The 23,559-nt window shown below is 41.6% G+C and overlaps 1 protein-coding gene across 3 annotated transcripts in view; it reads left to right on the top strand.

Annotated features, from left to right (window-relative positions):
* NFIA (nuclear factor I A) overlaps positions 1-23,559 on the top strand; it is a 399,012-nt gene that overhangs the window by 302,806 nt on the left and 72,647 nt on the right. For all 3 annotated transcript variants that reach the window (XM_070780237.1, XM_070780242.1, XM_070780228.1), the window contains exon 7: positions 3,891-4,019. In XM_070780237.1, coding sequence (XP_070636338.1) covers positions 3,891-4,019 — 129 coding nt within the window. The remainder of the gene's footprint in view (positions 1-3,890; positions 4,020-23,559) is intronic.

The following is a 23,559-nucleotide window of genomic DNA, read 5'->3' as shown; positions in this document are numbered from 1 at the left end:
GTATTGGAGTTTCAGCTTCAACATCAGTCCTACCAATGAACACCCAGGACTGATATTCTTTAGGATGGACTGGTTAGATCTCCTTGCAGTCCAAGGGACTCTCAAGAGTCTTCTCCAACACCACACTTCAAAAGCATCAATTCTTCGGCGCTCAGCTTTCTTTATAGTCCAACTCTCACATCCATACATGACTACTGGAAAAACCATAGCCTTGACTAGATGGACCTTTGTTAACAAAGTAATGTCTCTGCTTTTTAATATGCTGTCTAAGTTGGTCATAACTTTCCTTCCAAGCAGTAAGCTTCTTTTAATTTCATGGCTGCAGTCACCATCTGCAGTGATTTTGGAGCTTCCCAAATTAAAGTCAGCCAATGTTTCCACTGATTCCCCATCTATTTGCCATGAAGTGATGGGACCGCATGCCATGATCTTCGTTTTCTGAATGTTGAGCTTTAAGCCAACTTTTTCACTCTCCTCTTTCACTTTCATCAAGAGGCTCTTTAGTTCTTCTTCACTTTCTGCCAAAAGGGTGGTGTCATCTGCATATCTGAGGTTATTGATGTTTCTCCTGGCAGTCTTGATTCCAGCTTGTGCTTCTTCCAGCCCAGCGTTTCTCATGATGTACTCTGCATATAAGTTAAATAAGCAGGGTGGCAATATACAGCTTTGACGTGCTCCTTTTCCTATCTGGAACCAGTCTGTTGTTCCATGTCCAGTTCTAACTGTTGCTTCCTGACCTGCATACAGATTTCTCAAGAGGCAGATCAGGTGGTCTGATATTCCCATCTCTTTCAGAATTTTCCGCAGTTTATTGTGATCCACACAGTCAAAGGCTTTGGCATAGTCAATAAAGCAGAAATAGATGTTTTTCTGGAACTCTCTTGCTTTTTTGATGATCCAGTGGATGTTGGCAATTTGATCTCTGGTTCCTCTGCCTTTTCTAAATCCAGCTAGACTTCTTTATTTTTATATATCAAAAAGAACTTTGAAGTAATATTTTGTTTGTTCCAGAGAAATGTGTAGCATTACATCATCATCTTTTTTAAAAAATCTGATACTTCTAAAAAATATATTGAAATGAAAGTTTTGACTCATTAAGAGAAAGCCAATCAGTCAGTCATCTGTGCAGTAATTGTATAACAGTTGTATAGCTATTTGGTAAAAGAAATTTTAACAAGGAGTTTATTTTTAACATAACATACAGAAACCAAATTTGATTTCAGAAAGAAAAACTAGGATTAATGTTGTCTAGCTTTAAACAGAAATCAGTTGACTAGCATTTTGAAACTTCATTTGGTCAATTAAGTATACAGAGCAAATTAACCAAAACATACATTATGCATATGGAGAAAATATTAAAGTATATAATAAGGAAAAGTGCTCAGTATGAGTCTTTAAAAATTGAAAACATAAAGTAATTTTGAGATTCATGACAGTCTCGGGGTTCATATTACTTGGCTGTGATAAATTTAGAAGATTATACAGAGTTTGGCTTGTTCTTCACGTACACACAGTATTTCTTCTCAGTTTAACCCTTTTAAAGAGGATTTGAATTTTGATCATTTTGAATCCATTTACCACCTTCATCATCTTGATGTGTATCATCTAAATATAATTTCCCTCCCCCTTTTAAGAGTGGAACTGGTGTGTTTAAAGCATGTCAGCGTTTCTGCCCTATTTAGAATGGCATGGGTTGGAAAACATGAACTTTTCAAAGAAATGACAGCTTTTCCTTGAGTCGAACCATTTGCTTTCTTTAATAAGATTAGTTCAGATACTGCATTTCATCAATTCCATCATCTGAAAAAAATCCTGCCATCTTAAAAGTTTTGACATTTTCATTTTCTATTCTATTTCTGCTCTATGACACATAGTTCAGGCATTTGGCTGAGTTTAAATCAGTGGACTGGTTGGAAGCCTTAAAATGTGTTTGCACAGAAGTTTGAATGAATTGGGAGATTTGTTTACATTTGGAGCTTTGTATTCCTTTCTTTTTATTTTTAAATTTGAAATCTCTTCTCATGACGATACCTTAGGTTAGGTTACTTGCAGTGAACGTTAACCCAAAATCTCAATTCATCCTAATGATGTTAGGACATTGGCATGACATGACTTTGGTTACTGATTCAGTGAGCAAACAAATACAGCTAAAGTCACTTAGTGACTTGTTTCTAATTCAAGTCACATAGATATTGATCTAGAATGGATCTGATCCTGATTTGTCTAGTTTGTGTGAAAATCACACGCCACTTCATGTTGTCCTTGTCTGTCTATGCAGATTTACTTACAATTTGCAGTTTGTTTCTTTCCTGGGGTTAAAACCCCAAGTCTGGCTCTGTCCAGGCATCTCTTAGTAAAGCCGCAGATAAAGCTGAGAACTGTAAAAGTGTTAATAGTTGACATATCTTTTCAGGCCACTTGGTATGTTCTAGACTGTTTGTCAGATAGCCTGAAAATAGAAGCAGGCCTGGTCTCTGTTCTTACAGAATCTGTAGTGACACTTGAAGGTTGTCTTGTAGAATCTCATTAAGGAAATCTGTGGTCAGAAATAAGGACATGTTTAGACATAGGCCAAACTAGCTAAGTTTCTGAACAGATCTATACTTACAAAGCTTTTAGAATAGTAATGATACTTAGCAACTACTTGATAACAGTTACAGGCTAATATCATTATTATTTTTATTATTTATTTTTCCAGGTCATCCAAATAATTCTCTGGTCATAGACAGAGCATAATACATATAAATATATAAGTGAAATGAGATTTGGTTCTTTGACATGAAATCAGACCAATTTTGTACTGCAAAGTTAAAAGAGCCCAAATTTGTCCTGTGATGTGGAGACTAGGAATCATTTCCTTTATTTTTACATGCAAGTTTTCATGGTTTTAATCGGCACCCTACCAAACTGATAGATGCCTCTAGCTGTGTGTGTCAGTGTGGTTGCTGAGAACGTCACACATGCAGTAATTACAGGGGACGATTTTTGCCTGATTTTCTTCCTAGAGCATTTGCTATGCTGGAAATGCTATGAAAAGCTTAGACTATAGTACAAATACTATTTTTAAAAACAAACTTTTATTATATATTCTTAAAATAAAGTAATATATGTTCATCATAGGAAAAAAAACAAGCAGAAAAAAGCAGGGATAATCACTCAAATCCGACATGCGAAGAGAACTGCTATTATAGTGTATGCATATTTCTTTGCAGTTCTTTCTCTGTACACAGAAATACATTTTAAAATGGCATCACAGTGTAATATCCCATTTTGTAATGGCTTGCTATGTCTTTATCCTGTGTCATTAAATACCTTTCCATTGTCATTATTCTTTTACAATATTATTTGCATTGTCTATGACATCTTTAACCATTTAATTTTTATTGGTTAATTTTTACCTTTTCTTTTTTTCCACCATAAATTATTCACTGCGTGAACAACTGAGTTACCATTGTTGAGGGTTATTTAAATGTTAAAACAGCTAAATTGTATAAAATGTGCCTTGGCACTGAAGTAAAGTAACGGGCAGATGAAATGATTGCATACGAATCCTCATATGCTGCTATAGCCGTCTCTGTGAATGGTCCCAGAGGCCTCTGGCCCAGATGACAACTTTCAGGAAGCACTGGGAAAGTGGTGTTCCATAATTAGAGATCAGAAGCCCTCAGATGGGCTGTGATTTAGGAGAGTAAGTTAAAATCAACTATCTGCTGACATCAGGGGACCCTTCCGTTACCTGTTTGTTTCTATGACAAATTCAAACCAATTCAAAATAACTTTTCCATTCGCAGGTAGATTTCTTTTTTTAATTCTTTTAAGTTTGATCTTGTAGGTTGCATAAGCTGTGTTCCGTGACTTAAGTGTGCTTATCCATTCATCCTTCCTGCCAGGAATGCCATCTCCAACCACACTGAAGAAGTCGGAGAAGTCTGGTTTCAGCAGCCCCTCCCCTTCACAGACCTCCTCCCTGGGAACGGCATTCACACAGCATCACCGACCCGTCATTACAGGACCCAGAGGTGAGCTGCTCCGCCTGCACCCTTGATTGTGCTTAGTTCATGACCTTGGAATGAGAGTAGTAAAATGAGAGACAACGAGGACTCCCCCAGAGTAGTTGTGAAGGAAGTGAGTGTTCCAGTTTCTTATCCTCGGGGACTGCTTTGGAATTGTAGGGACCCAAGAGATTTGGTATCAAACCCTGATCCTTACCTCTTTCTTTGCTGGTGGGATGTTGCAAAGAGGTGGGAGGTAATTTGAATTAACCAAAATCAAATCTGTCTTAAGGGCTTTCCTGGTGGCTCAGATGGTAAAGGGTCTGCCTGCTATCTGGGAGATCCCTGAGTTGGGAAGATCCTCTGGGGAAGGGAGTGGCTACCCACTCCAGTGTTCTTGCCTGGAGAAGTCCATGGACAGAGGGACCTTGTGGCCACAGTCCATGGGGTCACAAAGAGTTGGATGCTAATGAGCAACTAACACTTCCTTATCTTAGAAATTGCATGAGAGGGGCACTTGTGTGTGCCTGTGTGTGTGTTTGTGTATATGTGTGTGTTAGGTGAGTTTATTTTCATTCTCTCACCCCCTTTCTTGAAACCTGATTTCAATGTGTGGCATTTTGCATTCAGGTTGTTTGCATCACCGTGTTGACGAGCCGTCTTCATTCACTCCTTTTGAAGTGGTAGATAGTTTGTCTGGTTTTCATTGCAATGTTTTCATTATTTTTGTCTCATGTGCTTTTAAGTTTATTATTAAAATGTGTCCACAAGAAATATGATTTGTATTTCACATTAAAGACAAGCTTTAAACCTCAAGAGAATGTCAGCAAATCACTTAACTTGATCTTGTTGCAAGATGAAAATATTTATTAGTTTGTTTATGAAACTCCCACAGTAGGAGTATGAATAATTGTAACCACGTTTGCTTTCTTCCATCAGATTTTTGTTTAGGTAAGTTTGTGATCTACCAGCTGCTATCATAAAACATCCTAGAAAGTTATGGTCTCTTGTCTACTTTGACATACGCCTGGAGAAACTGGTATTTCTTGCATTAATCTCAATGTGAGTCCCACAAATCTGAATCCCTTTATGAATACTCTGTGTACATCTCAGGGAAATATAGCAGTTTAGAGGGCTGGCCAATGTACATGTGTAGAAATCACTTTGAAGAAAATAAGTATTTTGACTATTATATGAAGCAGTGTCTATCCACAATTATGAAAGCTCACTTGCCCCATCTTTAAAGATATTGTGATCATTGATGGAACTTTAAGTGTTCTAATTATTTCACTTGTGTGTAAGAGTGAAAAATACGTGCATTACCCTCCCCCTATTTGAAAACCTTGCATCTGAATGAAATTATGTGCTCCCAGAATGACTCTCTTTGAATGGGGCAGTGTGATGATATTATTTTCGTTGTCAGCATTCCTTAAGCATTGAAACTGTGGTGGGAGGTAAGAGATACGAAGATTTAGTCAGAAGATTTTTGGTCTCAGGGAGATAAGGCCTGTATGTTTCTCATCTTTTTATGACCAGGCTGACATGTTCTAAGTGCTACATGGATCTTAAAAGCAGAGGTTTCTGTAGGAAACTCTGGAGTGAACTGTGGAGGTTCCTTCATCATCAATCAAGGATTTACTGAGTGCTTGTCACTGGGCAGACACTGGGTATTCAGTGGTTCCTGTCCTCATAGAGCGTATTGTCCAGTACAGAAAAATAAGCATTTAGAATATGTTGTGGAATGCACACTTTTCACTTTATATCACCTAAAGAACCTTCAAATGGTAGATATTGTCAGAGTCAAATCTTAAAAGTCACTTAGATGAATAGAGGGCATTCCAAGCGAAGAAAAGACTCCTGGTACACCAGGATTAGAAAGCAGCAACGCCAGCAATCAGGGTAGTTTGTTAAGTTGCCTCTTTCCATTTCTGCTTATCGTCTGAATTTTTTAATGTCCTCTCCAATAAAATGGGGACAGTAATAATGGCTCCCCACTCCAGCACTCTTGCCTAGAAAATCCCATGGACAGAGGAGCCTGGTGGGCTGCAGTCCATGGGGTCGCTAAGAGTTGGACACGACTGAGCAACTTCACTTTCACTTTCATGCATTGGAGAAGGAAATGGCAACCCACCCCAGTGTTCTTGCCTGGAGAATCCCAGGGACGGGGGAGCCTGGTAGGCTGCCGTCTCTGGGGTCGCACAGAGTCGGACACGACTGAAGCGACTTAGCAGCAGCAGCAGCAGTACTGCTGAAGGAATTTTTTTTTTCCCCAACCTCACATTCTTACACAGAAACTACAATAAAACAATATTTGTAGAGACTCTGAGGGGTATAAGGCAATGTGCGTATGTTATCATTTATTCAGTAAATACTGAATGCTTTCTATATGTCTTGCCTTAAAACTATAGATCTAGAAATGATTCTAGCACTTACCCATAAGTGCCATGATTGGGAGCTTCTTCTTGCTAAACAGTTAATCACATTTGCTAAAATGATCCACACTGAGTTGAACCAGAGGGGACCTTCTTATTCAACAGAACTGTGAGTTTTGGTCTTCTGTTCATACTCATGGAATTGTTTATAAGGAAAAGAGAAAGATGCCCAATTTAAAAATTACGGAACAATTATGGAATTCCAAAGAATTTTTTCACCAGACTTCAATATGGTTCACAGCATCCTCAGGTCTCCTTTCTGGGAAATCTACTCAGGAACCCATTCTTATTACATCCTACCCAACTTAGAGGTCTGGTGAAGGGAAGTGGGGTAGTTGGTATGAAATACTTCAGCGGCATCTTTGTGGTCAGCATGACAGAGTTGAGATAGCTTAACATAAGACCATGTTGGGCTAAGACCTTTTTAAAGGTTGGTGGTTAGACACTTGTTATTTAAGACATACTCGCTATAGGTATCATATTCCCTCTTATCCTTCTGTGAACTGGTTGGAAAGCTAATGCTTGGAATGACATCACATCTGGGACTAAGAGTTGATGTTTTAGGAAGATAAGGCTGGATTTAAAAAAGGAGAGTCTGACAGAGGGAGCCAGTGTAGAATAAATGTGGCATGTACATTAAGGAGAATTCAACCTCACATGTTCTTTTTATTGGAAGGAGAGGCTTGGCTTCCCTGGTGACTCATATGGTAAAGAATCCATCCGCAGTGCAGGAGACCCAGGCTCGACCCCTGGGTCAGGCAGATCCTCTGGAGAAGGAAATGGCAAGCCCATTCCAGTATTCTTGCCTGGAGAACCCCATGGACAGAGGAACCTGGCGGGCTACAGTCCATGGAGTCGCAAAGAGACAGACACAACTGAGCGACTAACACTTTCACTTTCTCTTACTACAATCTGAAATGGTAAATCATTAGAGAATCCAGATAGATGATCAGACTTCAAAAAGGCCAGGAAGAAGAGAAGGGTGTGTCCTTTATCAGGATCCTGGGGCACTGGGGAGGCTGTAAACTGTAGTCTTATTCAGAGTCACATGGTATAGTCACCTCTGGATAGCACCTAGATTGTAAGACTTCTGCTGCTTTCCTTAAAATTCCTCATGGGAATACCTCAACTAGACAAACACCAATCAGTAGACAGTAGCTGTGTTATACACCCCAGTGCCCAGCCCTGAGGTGGTATGCTAACAGAGCTGCTGCTGCTGCTGCTAAGTCGCTTCAGTCCTGTCCGACTCTATGCGACCCCATAGACAGCAGCCCACCAGGCTCCCCCGTCCCTGGGATTCTCCAGGCAAGAACACTGGAGTGGGTTGCCGTTTCCTTCTCCAGTGCATGAAAGTGAAAAGTGAAAGTGAAGTCACTCAGTTGTGTCCGACTCCCAGCGACCCCATGGACTGCAGCCTACCAGGCTCCTCCATCCATGGGATTTTCCAGGCCAAGAGTACTGGAGTGGGGTGCTAAAAGAGCTACAGAACAGCAAATCCACCTCAAATTTCAATGAATTCACCAAATTCATTGAAAACAAGCAATGGTCCTATTTTTCACTGCAAAAATTAGCTATGTTTGGAAAGTTGGTGGCCACCTTTTACACAGGAAACCTCTCTTTGATGATTGCAAAGCTGAGGCAGGAAACATAGAGCCTCGAGGGGAGTGAGTAAGTACAGAAGCTAGGGTTGGAGGTGGAATGGACTGGTGTTTGAATCCCATTTCCACCACTTTTACCAGCTGTGTGAACCTGGCACATAGCTTTGTTTCTCTGAGCGATGGGTTCCTCATCTATAAATTGAGGATCTAATCTCAACCTCAGAGAATTATATTATCTTAAGAGTAGATGAAATCATCTACTCACGGGCATGATCAGGTCAAGCAAACAATTAAGTCACCCATTTTCATCAGGGCTTTGAAAGTCTCATGCTATCATGCTGTCCTCCTGCCTTTGCCTGTCCACACACTGGACACACTGGTCCCATCCCAAGACCAATTCGGGTACCACTTTCTACCTGCAATCTGCTCAGCTCCAACCAGGCTGCCATCATCAATCTGCAGACTCTGGGAGTCTCTCACATCACGTCTTCACACTCCCTACACCAACTTGGTCTTACTTTGTCAGTTCACGTACACGTCTTGTTCTTTCTCTAGAACAAAACCTCTGTGAGGAAGGATCTCTAATAAACACCTTTTGATATCTTCATTGTTTCTCACACCGTGGGTTTTGAGCTCAGATTTTACCTGAATGAATAAAAAGTATGCAAGATGTGCATAAAACGTACATAAGAGATATTCATCCCATCCCTGAAACTGACAGATTCTCAGTGCTTCAGAAGGAGTAAGGGTGACATATGACAATAGTTGATATGGCCCTTCTTTATAAGGAATGTCCAAGATGAGGAAGAACCATGGCCTTTCATCCAAAGAAAGCTTTTGCAAGATTATGTAGTAAGGTTTATTAAAAGCTATGGTGTTTCTTAGTTGATGTTATTCTAATCTTCTAATCTAAAATTGGAATCTAATTTCCAATTTCCCTTGTGAAGGTAGGGGCATGTGGTTTCTTAAAATGAACCCCCTCTCTGATGGTGTCATTGTTTATGGCTTTGATAAATCATTTAACATTGTGACCTCAGTTTAGCCATCTCATGGGGGATAACACTTTGCCACCTCACCTGGTGGCTCAGATGGTAAAGAATCTGCCTGCGATGTAGGAGGCTCAGGTTTGATCCCAGATTGGAAAGATTCCCTGAAAAAGGGAATGGCTGCCTACTCCAGGATTCTTGCCTAGAGAATTTTAGGACAGAGAAGCCGGGTGTGTTACAGTCCATAATGTCCAAAGAGTCAGATACGACTGAGTAACTAACACTTATGTAGTTAAAATTAGGTGAAGAAGTTAAAGACTGTGGAATGCCCTACTGAGTGAGGAAGAGATTAAGTTTCCATTATACGTTAGTACAGTTACTGTGCACTTTAAACGGAAAGATTGGGCTTTCGAAGACTTTCTTTTAGCAGTGCTTAAAATTTCAACCATAGTAAAGTATTTAATCATGACAGTTCATCTTCTTCATGATAATGAAGAAAAATTATCGTTTTTCTTTTTTCTTCCCTTTGCTTTTCTAAGAGTTGTAGGTGTACCTGATGATTTAAAAGGGCCTAACTCTTTTTGAGAATGATTTGGAGTACTCATCAGAGATATTTTAGAATTTCTTAAAAGTTGTCTTCTCAAAACTTATGTTTCTGCCTTTAAGTCTTTGCTATTTCCAAAAGCGAGATAATAGATGATACTTAATTTAAATGCTTAGCACAAAGGTAAAGTGACTCTGTGCTTTAGGGATCAAGAGGCAGTCGGGAACCTGCACTATACATGTTGTAAAGCAGGGGTTGAGAGTAATTGACAAATAAGCACCAATTGAGCTTCGTCTAGAGCCATAGAATTTCAGAATAGTAAGTACTCTTGGGGCCTTCTGGTTTAATTCTTTTCCTGGATCCCTTAAGAATGTGTTTGGCTGTAAGTAACTGGAAATCTAAAACAAACATATGGAGTTTTCCCTGGTGGCTCAGTGGTAAAGAATCTGCCTACCAATGCAAGAGACATGAGTTCAATCCCTGGTCTGGGAAGATCCCACATGCCCTGAAACAGCTAGGTCTATGGGCCACAACTACTGAGCCTTGCTCTAGAGCCCGGGAACCACAGCTACTGAGCCTGCATGCCCTAGAGTGAGTGATCTGCAGCAAGAAAAGCCACCGCAGTGACAAGCCTGCACACGGCAACTAGAGAGTAGCCCCCGCGCACCACAACTAGGAAGAGAGTCCTCACAGCAGCAGAGACCCAGCACAGCCATAAATAAGTAAATAAGAAAATGAAAACCGAGTATGTGGTTCAGAACTGTCATGGCGGCATCTGAGTGCAGTCAAGGACTGAGATTTCTTCTCTTATCCATGCTTTAGTGGATTGTTCTCAATCTCACGCTGTGACCTCATGGTCACAGTGTAGCCACTGCCCTCCTGCCATGCATCTGCATTCCAAGCGTTTTAAAGAAGGGAGCAGACAAGAGCCAAAAGTGCCTGCCAGGTCATTTTGCCACCTTTCATAGACTCTTACTCAGCATGATCAAAACTAAGCCTCTTGATCACCTCTAGCTGCAAGGGAGGCTGGAAAATCTAAGTATTTGACAGAGCACATTGCTGCTCTGTATAAAATTGGGGTTTTATAAGTAGGAAAATAGGAGAAAAATATTCTGGCTAGCAGTCAACAACATAGTTACCGTTACTCAGAGAAATGCGAAATCTGAGTTGGCCAGAGCCAAGACTAGAAATCTAGCCTCCAGTGCTAAGCCTTTTTCAACCTATTTCTACCTTTTTCTCCACTACTGGGAGAAATCAACGGCATTTATTTCAACAGTTTGTTTTCGCAATTTTTATTAGTCAAGGACATGACATACCCATTTAGATCTTTCGATAAGTATGATACAACTCTTATTATCACACTGAGTTTTTTTTGTAATAGCAGCCATAAACAGATCATTTGACCTTTTTTTATGAGCCCATGAATCCTTGCTACTGGTAAATGCAGGGTTTCTGCTAGGTGCAAGTCATTTCAAAGATAGCTTTTGAGGTCACTTTGACTTTTTTTTTAATATTGAAATTAGTGTGCAGACTCCTATTACTGTCTAGGGGCCTGTTAACTTTTCCACAAATATTTATCAAGTACTTACAGGGTACAAGGTGCTCTGCTACTTGCTGAATACTGTAGGGAATAAAGCTTGGATTCTGGCCTCAACTTGCTTACTTCCTAGTAGATGGCAGACAAGAAAGCCAGCCTTGTATTATTGTGATGGGTGCTCCCAGGGTGCTGCCAAGATCCTGGTCCACCTGATAGAACTACCGTGGCAGATGACACTGGGCCAGTCCAAACAGTGTGACTTACCCACTGACTTACCTCCTCTCAAAGAGAGTGCCTCCTGGTGGTAAGCAGGCAGCAACAGCAAACCATTGTGCTTTTAGACAACTAAGTACTGAGGAATCCAGACATACAAAACGTGAGCAAATGGCCAAAGCCCCACTTCTTTATGGGTCAAAACATATATATATATATACACACACACACATGAAGGGGCTTTAGAGATTGCCCTGATTTTGAAGACATGCGCAGATGGCCCTGATTTTGAAGACATGCGCAGTATGTATTAAAACAATAGCCATAAGACACATTGTGCAGCTTTCAAAGAATCCTGCCAGTTTCTGTTCAGACACTTACATGCTCTATGAACCTCTCTAAATCCAGGATCCTCGTGGCCCAATCAAGGATCTTGCCTTTAATGATGAGACATGTGAGGGTATGAAGTCAATAGTCTCTCCCAGTTTGTATGAAGATAATACACTGCAGAGAATTACGAGAATAAAATAACTTTCCAGGAAGTTGAGGTCACCAGGAAAGGTTGGAAGACCAGAGATTCAAAGACAATAATAGAGAAGGAAGGAAGGAGAGGAATAGTGGGAAGGCTCAGTCATCACTAGATGGCAGGGCCATTAGAATGGGACCACGTCTTTATTCTTCCTCCCGAGATTCTGTATCTCCCATCCTTGTGGTTGGCGTTAGCAGAGCACTTAGTAGGTATTTGTTGAATGAGCACATAGGTTTGATTGACAGCAAACTGAAAGTTTGGAAATAACAGGTGGTTCTTTCCATCCTCCTTGTGTGATAATAATACCATATTGAAATGTATGTATTTCACAGCATTTAGGGAGATTGCATAGCATAGTGAATAAATGCTCGATATACACTTGTTGTTGTTTAGCCACTGTCTTGACTGATCCTCTGTGACCCTATAAACCGAACATGCCAGGCTCCTCTGTCCTCCACTGGCAGTCCCTGAGTTTGCTCAAATTCTTGTCCTTTGAGTCAGTGATGCTATCTAACCATCTCATCCTCTGCTGACCCCTTCTCTGTTTGTCTTTAATCTTTCCCAGCATCAGGGTCTTTTCCAGTGAGTCAGAAAGTGGCCAAAGTATTGGGCTTCAGCAACAGTCCTTCCAATGAATGTTCACGACTGATTTCCTTTAGGATTGACTGGTTTGATCTACCTGCTGTCCCAGAAGACTCTTGAAGAGTCTTCTCCAGCACCACAATTTGAAAGTATCAATTCTTTGATGCTCAGCCTTCTTTATGGTTCAACTCTCACATCCATACATTTACTCAGTTTTAATTCAGAGCTTCTATTTTCATGAACATTAAGAGAAATGCTGAGCTCAGAATGATTTGATCCTCTTTTTATGGAATATTTGCTGTGGTATTATAAACGTTTCTGCCCAAATGAAGGACCCTAAAGAAGGAAGAAGTCCCTGGTGCTCCATCGCTCTCATGACCTTGGCATCCTTCCTTGGCATACACCCACTACCTAAGCAGTTGGTTCGTTTAGCTTTCTTGTATCATATCTTGTATCAAAGACTCCTTTGCCTCTTAGGAAATATTTTTAACTTAGTTGTAGAACACACTAGTGCTCCTTTCAGTGGAGCTGAATTTAATTTGTCTCTCCTGGTTTAGTGCAATTGAATCATCTCAGGAAAATGAGAAGCAATTAAGTACCTGTTGCTAACAAGGTGCTGAAATAATCTGCCAACAGATGCAAAGTGTTTATTTATTATTGGAGTATGTCATTTGAGAAAACATTACGTTGTCTTTCGACAATCAGAATTGACTTTCAAATGCAGGCATCACAGACCTAACAAGTACCACCTATGAGGAGCACTGAAAAGAGAATAAGAGGGCTTGTGAACACCGGGCAAGGTTAGCTCAAGTGCCGGTGCCGGGCCTAATGGGAACCCTCGTTGATGGGATTTGAAGGAACTGGATGGTAAAGAGGAAAAGCAGCTTTTTAGCAAAGGCCCTTTAAGTCCCAGTTCAGGAAATTATTAAATTCATTAGCCAGATACTTAGAGCCAGCTATTACTACCCAGCCAAAGGAAAAAACAGTGCCAGCAAATGTTTTAAAACTACAACTAAACAAAAGTCAGGAAGCGTGTAATTAAAACTGTACCTTTATTGTATTGTAAAGAGTTTCACTGTGACATGGAAAATATTTAAAGGAGAAGGCTGTTTAGCTAATTTGTCTGCAAGTGAACTGCTTAGTGGAGAAGTACCCTAAATTAACTGTAAGGCCACCCACCGAGCGAGCCTCATAAAGGGCCGTGGCTGCTCAGCTTGGTTTTGTGTAACCGTTCAATAATTACTAGATAAATGCATAACTAAAAGCTCTATTACACTAATAATTTGTACTGAGATAGATGTGTGGGACACCCTGCTGGGTTAATTTGTCATCCCCGCAGCAAACTTCTAAAGAGAGCCCTTCTGCAGTGCTATCTGTTAATATGTGGTCCCAAGGAGGACAGGTTAGAGCAGTAAGACCAAGTGGCTCCTTAATCTCTTAAAGAGGCAAAATGCACCCCGCCCCCCGCCCCCAGCCCACCGCCGGCCGGCTGGGTGAGTGCCTGAGAAAAGAACAGGGTGATTGGTGATTAACCACATGGACCCAGATTGAAACACATTTGGACAAAAGGAGCTGCTCTCCCTTGGAATTTCTTGCCCCTTTCTCTTCATCTCTCCCTCGCTCTCTTCCACCCCTACCTCCTTGTCCCCCAACCATAAATCCACACATATAGACACAGTGAAGGCACTAGTTCTGGGCAAGGTTTCTTTGAAATCCTGTCATTGATAAGACTTCTGGGTACTGTTGCACTGTAAATCCTATAACCAGATAAATCCCGATCAGGTCTTTCTAGTTGAGCTTAATATAATGTTGATTTTATGTTTAGATTTATTCTTTATTTTTCTTTTTTCAGAGTAGAATAAAAAGTCAGTATTGGGCTTGTATCTCCCTTTTATGTGGAATGTTTTCTTCTATCACACACACTCACACATGGTCTTTTAAATATGAAGTTCGCATTTAAGCTTTAATGCAGGGATTTCAACCTCCCCGATTGACAGAACCATAAATCATGTTAAAGTTAAGTGAATTACTGTAGCATGGAACTGTAGCTTTAACAGTGTTTATGTAGTATCAGCTTATCATCCACGTAGGCAAAGAGGGGTGAGCACTGATACTCGAAATGGGAAGGCATGGTCCTGTTAATGTGGCTGCAGTATCACACAGAGTCACCCATTTCATGCCACATCCTTTGTATTGTTGAAACAAGTGGATTCAATCACTCACGTGAATGGATGGCCTTTTAAAATGTGTATTTCCATGGTAAATTTTACATTTGCCATTTCTTAGTATTAAGTAGCAGTTACTTCCTCTCCACCCCAAACGATTCATTTTTCCTATGTACAAAACACATGTGAGGAACACCAGAGTGGACAGTTGTAGTACAGTAGTAAGGGACCTATGAGGCAAATATCGTGAAAGGAAATAAATGATTTGACCTCTGAAAAATAATTCGTATGGGAGCAGAAGAGTACAATGAAAAGCACATGGGCTGTGGCGTCCCACAGAATAGATTTCAAATGCTTCCCAGCCACTCAGGATCTGTACAAGCTTGGGCCAGTCCCTGGCCTCTGCTGGCCTCTGTTTTCCCACCTGTACGAAACTTTAGGTGTTAATAGGAGGAGGAAGTGAAATGACATATGGATAGGGCCACGTATGTGATTCGTATGTTACTAAACGTTAGCTGTCTCAGAGTCCCCCCATCCCCATATCTTTTGCTGTCTTTTTATGTGGTTCTCTTGAAAGGATTCTCACTTCTCTCATTGCTCACTCCTCAACTCCAGCTTTCTCTTTTATCTGCTCCTGTGAGTCCAGAAGGTGTGTGTATTTCTCCTCACTGAGAGGAGTCTTATGGAAGTCTTCCAAGGAGCCCCTGGAAGAGATGGGGCCTCAGGGACATGAGCCAGCCCAGTTACACCATCCCATCACTCTTGTTTGGTTGGAGGAACAGACGAGTCTCCTTGTGGGGCTGGTGAACCTCCTACCATGATGACTAGCCCACAGCCACGGTGATAACTTCACTTTGACTTGTCTTCATTCAGGCATGGCTCTTGCTAAGGGATAAGCACCACTGTTATTTACACAAGTCAAATCAGCAAATAATTTTTGAGAGTGTACCATCTGCCAAGCACTGTGCTAGGCCCTGGTGAACAAATCAAACAAGCTTGTCTTGCCCCTCAACCTGAAAGACCAGAAGAACAAACAGTTGTTACTCGGATGAGATTCATGAATTAAAGAAATGGATAATATAGCAAGGTATTAAAAGTATTTGTGGGCATTTGGATTTATTTGTCAGTTTGTGTGGGTCCAGTCTATTGGTATACAGTATGTATTTAGGAAACCTTAGTATCCCTGAGGGATATCTGTAGATCTTCACGAATCCTCAGATTCCTGAATACCATAATAAGCATTGTTGAACTGTTGCATACCCAGTAATGCATCAGTCCCCGACCTTCTTGGTACCAGGGGCCAGTTTCATGGAAAACAGTTCTTCCACAGACTGGGATATAGGAGATGGTTTCAGGATGATTCAAGTGCATTAAATTTATTGTGTATTTTATTTCTATTATTATTACATCAGCTCCACCTCAGACCATCAGGCATTAGATCCCAGAGGTTGGGGACTCCTGCAATAATGAACAGAAGACATGTTAAAGTACTCTTTCAAGTGAAATATTCTCACAAGGGAAAGAACCCAGCCAGATTGCTTAATCACCTCTCCATTCTCCCCAAAAGAAAATAATGGATTGTTTGTGTAACGAAAAAGTCTGAGGGTTTGTGGCTTCACGTAGAACTGGATCCAGGTGCTCAGGCAATACCTTCAGAAATCTGTCTTTTTATCATTCTCAGATCTTCTGTCCTCTGTGTGAACTTCATTCTCAGGCTGAATCTCCTCAGATCATGGCACTGATGATATGAGCAGTTCCAAGCTTAATTCCTACTCTTGTAACAGTCCCAAGGGAAAGAGAACAGCTCTCTCACAAGAGATCTAGAGAAGCCCAACTCCTTCTTGATGCTCCGAGTGGCCTAGTGTGGGTCATTTGCTCACTTTTAAAATAATCTTTATGTTTAAAAGATAGTGATCTGATTCCCTGGTGGCTCAGGCGGGAAAGAATCTGCCTGCAATGTAGGAGACCTGAGTTCGATCCCTGGCTCAGGAAGATCCTCTGGAGAAGGGAATGGCTACCCACTCCCGTATTCTTGGCTGGAGAATCCCATGGACAGAGGAACCTGGGGTTGCTATAGTCCATAGGGGTCACAAAGAATCAGACTAACTGAGCGACTAACACTTTAAAAGATAATGGAGGAGGCAGCTGGCATGGCAGACAGTGGCCCCACAGGGGTTACAGTGTTGGTGACCCTGACGCGCAAGCCAGGCAGTGGCAGCATCTACCTTCAGACCCCACCACCGCCCCGGAGCTGCAGGTGAGGCTTAAGGGAGGTGCCAAGGGAAGGTCATGGTCAGGTCTGACCTCAAGGAGCTATGGAAGCACGTCAGCCTGGGGAGTGGATCCTGGAGCAGTTCCCTGGCCTCTATGGCTGCCAGGAAGAGGGGATCCTGGAGCTGGAGATTGATGTGAATGAACTCCTGGGCGTGGAGAGTGATGAGACCCAGCTGCCAGGGTTGAGAAGCTGCTGGTTGATTGTTACAAGCCCACTGAGGCCTCTGTCTCTGGCCTGCTGGAAGAGATTTGGGCATGCAGAAGCACACCCTGGAAAAAGACAGTCCTCCCACGAGACAGCCACTGCCCCCCAATCTTATAGCAACAGCAATACTGGGGGTCTGGTGCCATGAGCAGGACTCCCTGTGCCTCCCACGAGACAGCCACTGCCCCCCAGTCTTATAGCAACAGCAATACTGGGGCCTGGCGCCATGAGCAGGACTCCCTGTGCCTCTGGCCCAGAGGTCTCTTCCCTGACATTAAAAGTAAACGTAATAGGTTTCTCATTGGTGTGGCCTGGGTTCTATGCCCACCCACAGAGCCGGGGGGAGGATGAAGTCAGTGACATAGACTGAGGTGGAGAGAAGGCTGTTACCCAAAGATACCTTCGAGCTTTGTTTCCAGAAGAACAGGTGAAGGACTGCTGGGCCTGCAAAGCTGATAGCTGCCCAGTCCAGGAGATTAGAGCACAGCTGTCCTGTGCCCAGGGCAGCAGGGTTGGCTCTCCCACCAGCCAAGTGACTTCATGTTGCAGGTGGGGCTTGAAAAGCGCAGGTCAAACCTTGGTCTTAGGAGAGTGACAGTCCATGCCAGGGAACTCCAGGTCCACGGGAACAGTGGAGAACAGTTCAACTCTTCTTTAAAAGTTATTCACTTGCCTGTGCTGTGTCTTCATTGTGGTAAGCGGGATCTTTAGTTGTGGTATGCGGCATGTAGTTCCCTGACCAGGAATAGAACCCAGGCCCCCTGCATTGGGAGCGTGGAGTCTTACCACTGGACCACCAGGGAGGTCCTAAGAACAGTTCAGCTCTTGATTCCCGATGGTCTTACGCTGCCACAGGGCACTGCGTGATCCTGATTGCTTTTAGTATATCTTAACTTATCCTAAGAACACAACTCCAAGGGTAATAAATAGCCCAGAGTCCAGCATATAGCCTGGGACACAGCAGATTCTCAACACATAGTTTTTAAAGGTATGAGCCCACTATGTACTAGGCACCTACATACACTAATTCTAATTCTCAGAAAAATCTCTTAAATTAATACTATTTTATCCAATTTTACAGACAAGGATATGCAAGTTCGAAAATGTTACATAACTTTTCCTAGACTCACATAGGGAGTGAATGATTTCAAAACCCAAAATAGTCGAGCTCTAAAAATCACACAGACATAGGATTTCCATTTTGCAGCACAGAAAACCCAAGTGCTTAGGAGGTTGACACAGAGCTAGTTGATACCCAGCTTGGGGTAAACTTTGGTACCCTGACTTCAAACACTGGCCCAATGCGTCTCATACTTCTCCTTGTGTGAAATTTACCAGCAGTAGGAATAAATCCCTAAATCCTGTAGGGTGAATTCAGGAGGGTGCTTTGAAACCTGTGCTTTAGTAAACATGTTACTCAGAAATAGGGCCTTGAACTTCAGTGTATACCTATAAGTTGGGCAGGGGTAGTGGGAAGAGAGGCCGTGAATCAGTCATTGCTTTGTTTGTTGTGGGGTTTGTTTGTATTGGTCTTGCATTTTTTTATTTTAAATGTCAGCAAAGACTTGCAAACAGCACAGGTCCCAGCATTTGGTAGGCCTCCCATAGGCTAGAGAACCTCCATGGAGCTTAGTGTTTCAAATTCCAGGTCGTTTGAGGATTAATTCTCTGTTAACCTATGTGATCATCCAATCTATGGTGGTTATTTTTCCCTTAAATGTTTTGATGTATCTCTTCTTCATCTCTTGTATATCTGGCATGTTACATAGAAGCTCAAGTTCCCTTCATGGAACTGAATCTTATCAACTTTGCTTATTAAACAGTCCCCCTTCGTGTCTCCAATAATCACAGCTGTTGTGTGGTGTTTGTAGGCATTTCATATTAGCCGTCATGGCGGCTTAGTTGATTCATGCATAAATAAGGTCTATTCAGAGAAGAGGCCCTGTCAGTACCGAAAGGCTAGGGCTCTATCTCACATAAAGAGCTTGAACTAGTGCATTCACTCAGGGTTGTTTTTTTTTTAATTGAAGTATAGTGTCAGACTTTATTTTTGGGGCTCCAAAATCACTGCAGATGGTGACTACAGCCATGAAATTAAAAGACGCTCACTCCTTGGAAGGAAAGTTATGACCAACCTAGATAGCATCTTCAAAAGCAGAGACATTACTTTGCCAACAAAGGTCCGTCTAGTCAAGGCTATGGTTTTTCCTGTGGTCATGTATGGATGTGAGAGTTGGTCTGTGAAGAAGGCTGAGCGCCGAAGAATTGATGCTTTTGAACTGTGGTGTTGGAGAAAATTCTTGAGAGTCCCTTGGACTGCAAGGATATCCAACAAGTCCATCCTAAAGGAGATCAGTCCTGGGTGTTCATTGGAAGGACTGATGCTGAAGCTGAAAGCCACCTCATGCGAAGAGTTGACTCATTGGAAAAGACTCTGATGCTGGGAGGGATTGGGGGCAGGAGGAGAAGGGGACGACAGAGGATGAGATGGCTGGATGGCATCACGGACTCGATGGATGTGAGTCTGAGTGAACTCTGGGAGTTGGTAATGGACAGGGAGGCCTGGCGTGCTGCGATTCATGGGGTCGTGAAGAGTCGGACACGACTGAGCGACTGAACTGAACTGATTTATAATGTCATGTTAGTTTCATGTTAGTTTCATTTCAGTTATATATGTTTATGTATATATATTTTTTTCTTTTTCACATTATTTTTCCTTAAAGGTTATTACACAGTACTGAGTATAGTTCCCTGTGCTATACAGTAGATCCTTGTTGGTTATCTACTACTTTTCTGACTCTTATGTTTGACTTGACATAATATACACATGGATGGGGCTTCCCCAGTAGCTCATAGGTAAAGACTCTGCCTGCAAAGCAGGAAACGCAGGTTCAATCCCTAGCTATGGAACATCTCCTAGAGAAGGGAATGGCAACCCACTCCAGTATTCTTGCCTGGAGAATCTCATGGGCAGAGGAGCCTGGTGGGCTACAGTCCACTGGGTCTCAAAGAGTCAGACAGAACTGAAGCACCTTAGCATGTACGCGTGCACATACACATGGATGTGGGAAACCAGCACATACCCAAAGCATGTTAATTAACAGTGAAAAGGGTCAATCAAAGAGTGACAGCGGCTAGTTAGTGGGGATACAGAAGGCAAGCAGTTTGCTTTGGAAGCCTTCAAAAAGATGAGGCATCAGCAGGACGTCCAGCTGGGACAAAGACCAGGTTTGGTAGGCAGTGGGTAGGAGGAACAGAGATTGTCTGGTGCTCAGCTCACAGAAAGAGCATTGCTGGTATTTGGAGAGTAAACAGGAATTATGTGGGTCTACCCCAGGGGCCATTAGACTATGGCCCACCAGTCGAATCTAGCCCTCTGCTTGTTTCTTAAAATGTTATCAAAACATTTTATGGCCATGCTCATTTATTTATGTGATATCTATGGCTGCTCCTGCACTGAGTAATTACAGCAAAAACCATGAGGCCCACAAAGCTAAACTGTGTCCTCTCTGGCCTTTACAGAAAATGTTTGCCAACCCCTAGTCTAGACTATAAAAAGGACTTTTGAAAAATAAAGGTCTTTAAGTAGCAAAAATTGATCTAAATTAAAATTTTAAAAGATCTTTGCTGCCCCTCACCCCTTGCTATATTTTTAAAATTTATTTTTCCAAAAGATATTGGAATTTGATCTCTATCCTGAACTTCTACCTTAACTCAAATAGAATAGAACATATCAGTTATCTCGGAAGTCTACTGTAACAGAAAGTTACTTTGTTTGGTAGCAATAACATAAAAATACTGGTGTTTTGCAAGTCATCGTGAAATATATATTTCTCTCATTTGATATACCCACGTCTTTCACACGTATTCAGTGATGTTAAAGATGTGTTTTGAAAACCTTGGTTTGAGTCAAAGGTTTGTTATTTAGAAAAAGTTTCACCTCCTAAAGGCTTGAAAACCATTGCCAGTTCCTTGTTCCTTGTGTCTCTGTTAAACCCCAGAACTCCAAACTTCTAAACTTTCGTGAATGGCAGGTCTGACTCATGAATGATGTATAAATTATAGCTATGGACCAGTAAGATTTCTCAGCTTTACGTAGGCTATCATGGTGTTACATATTGTGGTTTTGAATTTCTAAAGAAGTAAACGCCATAGTAGTTGACAGCCCAAACAATTCAAGTTCCATTTGCCCTTATGGAATGCTTTTTTTTTTAAGTGCATTTTTTTTTCTACTTTCTGCTCCTTTTAGAACTGTGCCTTATTAAAATCTTTACTTTTAAATATGAGTAGTCAGGATTTCTTAATGCCACCTTGTACTTTATGGAAATGGTTATTTTTGTCTAAATAACATCTTACTGCTGAAGACAGATGAGTAGCTTTTTCTTGTAATGGTGCTAACAGAGAGAAGCAGTTTGGAATTTCACCTGTTGCCACTGACGATATCAATTAATGGTAAGACTGAAGTTTCCCAAATGCCAGGCCTTGGGAGTGGTCATTCGCTCTATGAGCAAAGAAGACTGTGTAACGCCATCTAACAAGCACGCTGCGCCTGAAGGAGGATTTGATTTTATTGTTTGCATTGCTCTCCTAGCAGCTTATCTTTGTAGCCTCCCATAGAAGAGAGACTAGGATCTGAGGGCTGGTGCCGGAAAGCAAAATGAATATGAAATGAACCTAATTCTCTGTCCAACCCGTGAGAGTCTGCAGTCGTTCCTGGACGAGAAATTAAGTCAATGTCAAGCCTAAACGGAAGAATGTATTTCAATCATGAATTCTTGGTTTGAGAAAAACGTAGGAGGGTTATTAGAACTTTTAAAGGTTCTGTTTGGGCAAAACTGCTGGCAGTGGTAAAGAGAGGTGATTTTCTTTTGTCTCTTTTTTTCCTAAGACTTAGAATGAATTCGGAGAAGGCAATGGCACCCCACTCCAGTACTTTTGCCTAGAAAATCCCATGGGCGGAGGAGCCTGGTGGGCTGAAGTCCATGGGGTCGTTAGAGTCGGACATGACTGAGCGACTTCACTTTCACTTTTCACTTTCATGCATTGGAGAAGGCAATGGCAACCCACTCCAGTGTTCTTGCCTGGAGAATCCCGGGGACGGGGGAGCCTGGTGGGCTGCCGTCTATGGGGTCGCACAGAGTCGGACACGACTGAAGCGACTTGGCAGCAGCAGGCAGAATGAATTAGAATGAAATACAAGATACCAAACCCATGTGGCCATGACTCCCTGGCCATCTTTGAGCTGGAAAAATGGTCCATAAAGTCTCCTCCCTGTAGTGGACTCTCAGACCAAGAATCAGTTTTTGGACCTTAGAGGTCTCTCAGCATACACAGTAATACAGTAATGACTTTGACCTTCTCTTCCCCAGTCTTAATCAATTATGCCTTAAAGGAGGAAGAATACTTTTAAGTTAAATATATATATATATATTATATATACAATAACATTTAATTTTAAACTTTTCCTCTTTCAAACTAAAACCAAAGAGTCTTTTAAATAATTGGGGCCACCGTGGGGTGGAGGTGGGGGGCGGTGCACAAACAAGTAAACCAGCCTGCCTGACCTGCTCTCTTGTTTAAGTACCCAGTAATATGATCATCTGGCAATAAAGAACTGAGCCTACACCTTGGGAAATTCTGGGTCTCTGCTTCTTTAATTGTGGCTACTTTGTTCAGATGTGTAGGCAGTGCCATTCCAGCCAAAGCAACCGGATCAAGTTGCCTTCCTTCCCATCTTATTTGTATTCTTTATGAAAAGCACAAGCAGTTGTTTGAAACAAGGCTGGCCTCTGGTTAAAGTTTAAGCTAGTAGTGAGATCCATCTCAAACGGAGTGTTTGTGACACTTTTTGCTGCTCCTGGCCTAGGGTACTAAGAGTATTAGGCCCCAGAAGCAGCCAATTTTGTAGTGCCTTTTAATACACAAAATTGTATTAACATCAACATGGATACAGATGGATGCACTGCAATAAACTGTAACCACTTGAGAAAAGCCTTTATTGACTTTCAAGTAAATAATGCACATTTTAAAGGATCTAAATATGCATTTACATAATGTGCTATAATTTTTTATTGTGTCAACTACTCACACACACACATCCATAAGAGATGTTTTTCTCCATCAAAAATTTGGACTCGTACCATTATTTTGTGCATTGCATTAGCACCATGCCAGATTAACAATGGTAGTTCCTCTTCTCTAGGGCCTGAGCTGACCATCTCAAGATACAGTTAGTCAGTTTTGCTGACTGAATAATTGGTTGGTTAATTTAACCTCAGTGAAACTTTCTAAAATAATTTGTGACCACTTGTTTGAAAACTTAGGCACACTAAAAACATATAATCCAAGATAAAAGAGAAATGAAATAAAAAAGAAGGAAAATCAGATTTATACATGGCTAGAATCTTAAATCTGAGCTTTAGAGCAATGGAAAAACCCAATGCAGTCTCATTGTTCAGGAAAAGAATGCTACTAGAAGGTTATCCAGAGAAATCACATGTGT

The sequence above is a fragment of the Bos indicus genome, chromosome 3 (assembly GCF_029378745.1).
Source record: "Bos indicus isolate NIAB-ARS_2022 breed Sahiwal x Tharparkar chromosome 3, NIAB-ARS_B.indTharparkar_mat_pri_1.0, whole genome shotgun sequence".
Taxonomy (NCBI): domain Eukaryota; kingdom Metazoa; phylum Chordata; class Mammalia; order Artiodactyla; family Bovidae; genus Bos; species Bos indicus.
This window is presented reverse-complemented; position numbering and strand designations above follow the sequence as displayed.